We start from the raw sequence: 6,788 nt of genomic DNA on the forward strand, positions 1-6,788 counted from the left end.
ATTTTATTTTATATACTAGTGTATTGCCTGCATATGTCTAAGTGCACCTGTGTCATGCAATGCCCATGGAGGCCAGAAGAGTGTGTCGGATCCCCTGGAACTGGAGTTACACATGGTTGTTAGCTGTCATGTGGGTGCTGGGAAACAAACCTGGGTCCTCTACAACAGCAGCCTGTGCTCTTATCAGCTGAGCCATCTCTCTAGTCCCTGAATTTTATTCTTTATAAAAACTGCTAAACCCCATTTTTGCCTATTTTAAGTTAAAAGACTTCAAAAGAACATGCTATTTATTTTTACATTGTAAAGGACTGAAGGGTCAAGCTATAACCACATTTCAGATCTGCCAGAAGGAAGATTCAGTCACATAAAATACAGGGACAGATTACTGTGAAGTAAAATAACAAAGGTAAACTTGTACAACTGGCTACTTCACAAGAGTCCCTGTGTTGGTACCAGCTTGGGCTACCTACAGTTTGGTGCCATCTGGTGGCAACTGTCCACTCTAATGTTAATATCTATATGATCAATTCTGAGTCTTTTGGTTGGATAGAGCACCCAGGGCAGCACCAATTCCAGCATTCTGATTAGGTGGTGTGATGGTTAGTTTTAATTATCAACTTGACATAACCTAGACTCACCTGGGAAGTGTCTCAATGAGATACTGTCTAGATCAGGTTGGCTGTGGCATATGAGTGGGGGACTGTCTTGGCTGCCTTAACTGATATGGGAAGACCAAGCCTGAAAATGGGTGGCACTGTTCCCTGGTTTGGGGCTCTGGACTGTAGATGAGTAGATGAGTACTAAGCATGCATTCATTTATTCTATCTTTGTTCTTAACAGTGAATGTGACTAGTTGTTTCTGGTTCCTGGTCTGCCTACTTGGCAATGATGAACTGTAACCTGGAACTGTGAGCCAAAAGAAACCCTTTCCCCCCTAAGTTGCTTTTTGTCAGGGTATTGTATCACATAACAGAAATGAAACCAGAACAGGTATTATCCATTTTGTTGTGTCTATGGGGCCAAAATTACCTTGGAGACAAGCAAAGCTTTTCTGCTTCTAGAAATAGCTGTTACTTATTTTCCCACGTACTCCTATCAACCTATCTCTACTAACTAATTTGGAGGGGAGGAGCTAATACACCTAAAATTAGGTTAAAATGGGATGCATTTTAAAAATACTTTATTATTTTTATTTTATGTCTATGGGTGTATTGTCTGCATGTATGTAAGTGCTCCCATGTCATGCAATGTCCATGGAGGTTAGAAGAGGGCATCGGGTCCCCCTTGGAACTGGAGTTTTGGAATGGTTGCTAGTTGACATGTGGGTGCTGGGAACCTAGGTCCTCTGTAAGAGCAGCCAGTGCTCTGAACCACTGAGCCATCTCTCCAGCCCCAGACAGGATGCATTTTAAAGGATTCTTTTTGTCCTTGTTTTGATTTTAGATAGACAATCAAAAAATTAGGAAGTTACTACATAGCAAAGTATATGTAACAATGTAGATTGTTTAGGAATAATCATGCATTATATCATGAAACAATCCCATACATTTTTAGGTTAGGTCAACAAAAGCCTATAAAATCCCTAACAGAAATAAACCACAGAACTAATAGCACTTATTCATAATGATGCATATCTATCCACAGATTCCTTTCACATACAGATCCTTCTCTTGATGATCTGCGAATCTTGTATTAACAACTTTTCTATTTGGACATCCCACAGGTAAACTCAAACGAGACTCAATTTACCATGGTCTCCTATTAAAACCTGTATTCTCCTAACATTTTAACCACTATAATCAGCATTCATGCTGCTATTCAACACAGAAATTTGGCATTAGGGGCTTCTCACTCTTTAACCCATTCTAGTCACTTGGTTTTGCTATGTTCATCTCCCAAACATTTTTTTCCAATCTGGACTAGAGAGATGAAGGAAGAAAGGGAGGGGGGGAAAGAGGGAAGGAGGGAAGAAGAAAAGCTTTCAAAAGCTACAGTAACTGTAAGGTTAATACAGATAAACAACTGCCACAGCAATGAGTAGCATTCATTTAATTCTCTAATGCTGATAATCACAAACTAGGCAAACTCACTTTCCTTAATGTAGTAAAAAAGGCATTTCAGAAATGACATTTAATTTTAATAAAATTCTAATAATCTCCAAAGAAAAATAAAGTATCATATAAGCTTTCTTTTTCACCTGTTTTCTCGTTCATACATTTCCCTAGAGGCACTTCGAAGCTGATCAATTTCCAAATTAGTTTTCAATCTGATTTGTTCCAGTTCATCATGTAGTTTATTTTCATATTCTGTTTTATAATGGTCTCTGCAAAAACAAAAGTAATATACACAAATTTCATTTATGAAAAAAAATAGACTTTTGTTCTCCAAATAAGAGTTTAGTATCTTCTATCAAATGCTCTACAGGAATATGCTCTATATAGTACACTTGGGAAATGACCATTTATAATTTATAAAAATACTACTCCAAATGAGTTCCAAGATTTTAACATGTCCAGCTCCTATTCTATAAGCTTAAATACTATGTAAGATGCTAGTGATTATGGTGGACACTCATCTTCAAAGTGGTTTGCATGAGGTTTGAGGACTGATGTATCCTGGATGTCCTTTATTTAAAAATAATTTGTTATACTGTATGGTGAGACATAGTGTGTAAACAAACAAAAAACAAAAACATGAACGTAAACAAAAACAAAAGAACAAGATCACCCTGCATTTATAAAACATTTCTTTCTGAGCACAACAAACAGAGCCACACTATGATTTTTTTTTTCTTAAATAAGTAAAGTTGAAGTAGTAAACAAGGTATTAATAGTTGGTTAGCACAAACTGATAAAAGGAAATGAGGGAAAGTCATGAAGGTGTGAACATCTTAAGGCAAAATTTCAATGTTTTCTAGTTTTTGACATGCTGATAAATATATCTCAGTGATTATAAAGGTTATTAGTATAAAGAAAAGCTCTTGCTTAAACACATCTAGTACAAAAGAGAAGGTAGAACTGAAATGCAGGCAGTCTGATCAAAAGATCTGCAGCTTAATACACCATGTAGTAAGAGCCTTCTCATTCTTCTTTCACAGTTCATGGTAAAAAAAACTGTCAGTATTTTAAGATTTCTTTCAAAATATTTCTATAGACACAGTTACATATTTTCTTTGAAAAAAAACACAAGAAATCTTAGTCATAGGATTATAGGACTTTAAAAAAATTTTTTTTTTCTAGTTCTTGGGACTGAACAGGGCTCTGTGCATGTTAAGAAATACTCAACCCTGCAATAGAAAATTTAAAAATAATGTTCAAAATGAGTAAGTTATAGGCTGGCAAGGTGGGTTAGCTGGTAATGGTGCTTTTCATGTAGCCCTGGTGACCTGAGTTTGATCCTTGGAATGCATGGTGAAAGAAGAGAACTCATTCTTGAAAGTCACTCTCTGACTTACACATACACCTCCACCCCTGTGCCCAATACATCACGCACATACATACAATAATGAATAAATAAAAATTTAAAAGAAAATGTTCACATACATGTCTACACCTAAAAATGACAGGCTTTTCTCTTCAACAAATGTTGCTAGAAAAACTAGATTTGCTTATGTAAAAGAATGAAACTAGATTCTTATTTCACAATATGTGACCCCTGAGGAACAGATCCTCAAATGATCTTAAGTGTAAAAATAAATTGATTTATTTGGGCCAACTGTATGGTCTTAAACACCCCAAAAGGAAAGTATAACCAAAGAGTAAAGTCATCAGTACACTTCTTTGAGAGTTCAAGAGATTACACTTCCCAGACATTAGGCTTATGTCTATATAAAAAGTTATTCAGACAATTATTTCTCATTGATGATTTTATTCCTAACCAGAAAGTGCTGCTCAGATGTAAGACTTCAAATCTTGGTCTCCAATACTGTAGTACCCACCTGTAGCTAAGGGAGACAACCAGCTATTGTTCTAGACAGCTACCAAAATACATGAAAGCAAATCTTGAATCCATCACTCTAGAGTCCAGCCTTGGAAGACAAAAGAAAACGAGGAGGAACCCAATAGAAGGATGCTTTTGGAAGCCCTTGTTAAGAAATTCCAATGGACTCTCATATGAACATTTGAAAATTGCCCTGTTCTGACTTTTTTCTAGTTCCCTGACTAGAACTTGTAATGCTAATTACTCCTGCCTTTACTTCTTCACATCTCCTATTCAGGGTTCAAAGACTTTCTTTTCCTCCTTGAGATAGGAGTTATGCAATTTGGTTGTGTTTAAGATAGATCCACTGAAGGGGTACTCCAATTGCCTCACCCTGCATCCCTGTTCAGCATGAAGAAGCCAGAGCAGTCTGCGTCCCGATTCCCTATTGGCAATTTGGGTAAACTCTTCAGAGGGTGGTGTGATAAAAATAGGAGGTAGGAATTGGCTAGGTAGTTAGGGTAAAAAGACCCCAAAGAAAAGTAGCCAGATTCTTGGCTAAAAGTGAAAATGTCCTTGGGACTGTTAACAGCATACTCTGTTCCAAAGGCCAAAAATGTCAAAAGTATTTGGGAGCTCTTATCTAACCCCTAAAAGATTTTAGGGTAAGAGGTGTTGGAAGGGAAGGAGTGGGCATGGATTTGATCAAAACATCTTATATGCATGTATGAAATTCTCAAAGTTTTTGTAAAAGTTAAAAAAATAGAAAAATCAATTGAAGACGGATATGGACTTTAATGTAGACCCGAAACATTAAAATTGCTACAGGAAAATATGGGGGAAATGCTTCAAAATATTGGGATAGGCAATGAGTTTCTGAAAGAACTTCAAAAGCCCAGGCTACTAAAAGTATTGAAAAACAGTATTACAGGAAATTAAAAGGCTCCTGTACCACGAAGCAACAATTAATAGTGGAAAAGCATATAAAATGGGAGACAAGCTTTGTCAGCTAAACATCTAACAGGGAATTAATATCCAGAATCTATTAAGAACTGCGTAAGGTAAGCAGCAAAAATTCAATCATTAAATGTATTGAACAGTTTTAAGAAGAAGTACAAATGGTCAATAAATATATGGAAAAATGGTCAATATCTCAGACCATCATGGAATGTAAATCAAAACTGTAGTAAGATTCTACCTTACTCTGGTCGGAACAACACATGCTCTCAAAGATTGGGACAGAATGGACAAGGAACCCTTATACACTGCTATGGGAACATAAATGAGTGCAGCCACTATGGAATTCAATATAGGGTTCCTCAACAAACTGAAAACTACCATACAAACCAGCTATACCATTCTCTAAGTCAGCATACAAAGACACCCGCACATCCATGGTTGTTTTGGTTATTTGGCTATTCACTACACCAAGATATGGAATGTGCCTAGATATACATTAACAGATGAATGGATAGAAAAAATGTGATGGGCCAGTGAAATTGTTTAGCAGGTACAAGTACTTGCTATGCAAGCTTGATGGCATGGGCCTCCAGATCCCATGGTGGGAGAGAATCAGTTCTCAAAAGTTGTCCTCTAACCTCTAACACATGCCCCACGACAATGTGTGTCTATAGTCACATATACATCATACACACAGATAAGAAATTAAAAAATAAAATGTGTTGTGTTTTATTTATAAAGAGTAAGAAAGAATGAAATGATGCTGTTTACAGTAAAATAGATCATCATGTTAAGTGAAAAAAGCCAGATTAAAAAAGAAAACTTTCGTATATTCTTTCATATGTAGAATCTAGATTTGAAAAACACTTAAATAAGGGATAAAAGCAAAAATACGGTATTTTGGGGGGAGGAAGGCAATGAGTGGGAGGAGAGACAGGAAAGTAATGGAGTGGTGAATATGAACATAGTACATGACATACACATAATGAATCCATAATTGCGTATAAAATAAATACATATCAGTTAGAAACTTTTTAATAAAAAGAAACTAAAGGAGGCCTTTGTTGTTTTTAGGAATCTATAATATCTCTTAAAAAACAAACTAGAAAATAATACTTTGAAAGAAGACAAAATAAAGAGTATTATTTCAATGTCATCTTATAAAGCTTAAAATAAATCATTCATATTCCCCCAAATCAAACGAGTCAGGAGTTCTCATTCCCCTAAAAGTGCTAACATTATCTATTATGAGGAAAATAATTTAAATCTTGCCTGGATGATACATATTTCTCATACATCTCTTCTCTAGCCTTTTTGGTCTCTTCAAGTTGCACTTGAAGTCTTTCAAGGCGATCCTCTTCATGGGCACAGCGCACACTAAGCTCCATGTTTTGACGACTGAGGTACTCTTTATCCTTTTGCAGTAAGGTAATTGTCTGCTGTAAGGTGGCTACCTATGGATAATCAAGAGACGTGTCCAGAGAAACATGAGTTACTTTTTAAGGTTGACTATACTAATTTTTTTTCTTAAAATTTATTTTTATTTTATGTAGATGAATGTTTTGACTGCAGGTAAGTGCACCTATGTCATGTGATGACTGCAGAGGCCAGAAGAGGGCGATGAATTCCCTGAAACTAAATTTACAGATGGTTATTAGCCTCCACTTGGGTGCTGGGAATTGAACTCAGGTCCTCTGTAAGCATAGCCAGTGCTCTTAACCACTGGGCCAACTCTCCAGCCCCTCTATTAATTTTGTTCTATGTGCTTATTGCATAGAAGTTTTCCTTTTCAAAAAGGACAATTCTTAACTGCAATTGTTTATGCAAAAATCCCTGCTAAAAGTCTACTCTTTTTTCTTTTTTTTTTTCCTGGCAACTACATAATAAAAGGAGACAATATCTCTCCCATA

At 36.2% G+C, this 6,788-nt stretch overlaps 1 protein-coding gene across 6 annotated transcripts in view; it reads right to left on the reverse strand.

Annotated features, from left to right (window-relative positions):
* The window catches only part of Pibf1 (progesterone immunomodulatory binding factor 1), a 217,340-nt gene that overhangs the window by 172,486 nt on the left and 38,066 nt on the right, over nucleotides 1-6,788 (reverse strand). For all 6 annotated transcript variants that reach the window (XM_029556898.1, XM_029556899.1, XM_029556896.1 and 3 more), the window contains exons 8-9: nucleotides 6,151-6,332; nucleotides 2,198-2,323 (exon numbers count right to left, since the gene is read on the reverse strand). In XM_029556898.1, the coding sequence (XP_029412758.1) occupies nucleotides 2,198-2,323; nucleotides 6,151-6,332 (308 nt within the window). The remainder of the gene's footprint in view (nucleotides 1-2,197; nucleotides 2,324-6,150; nucleotides 6,333-6,788) is intronic.

The sequence above is a fragment of the Nannospalax galili genome, unplaced genomic scaffold (genome assembly GCF_000622305.1).
Source record: "Nannospalax galili isolate Female #2095 unplaced genomic scaffold, S.galili_v1.0 scaffold246, whole genome shotgun sequence".
Classification (NCBI taxonomy): Eukaryota; Metazoa; Chordata; class Mammalia; order Rodentia; family Spalacidae; genus Nannospalax; species Nannospalax galili.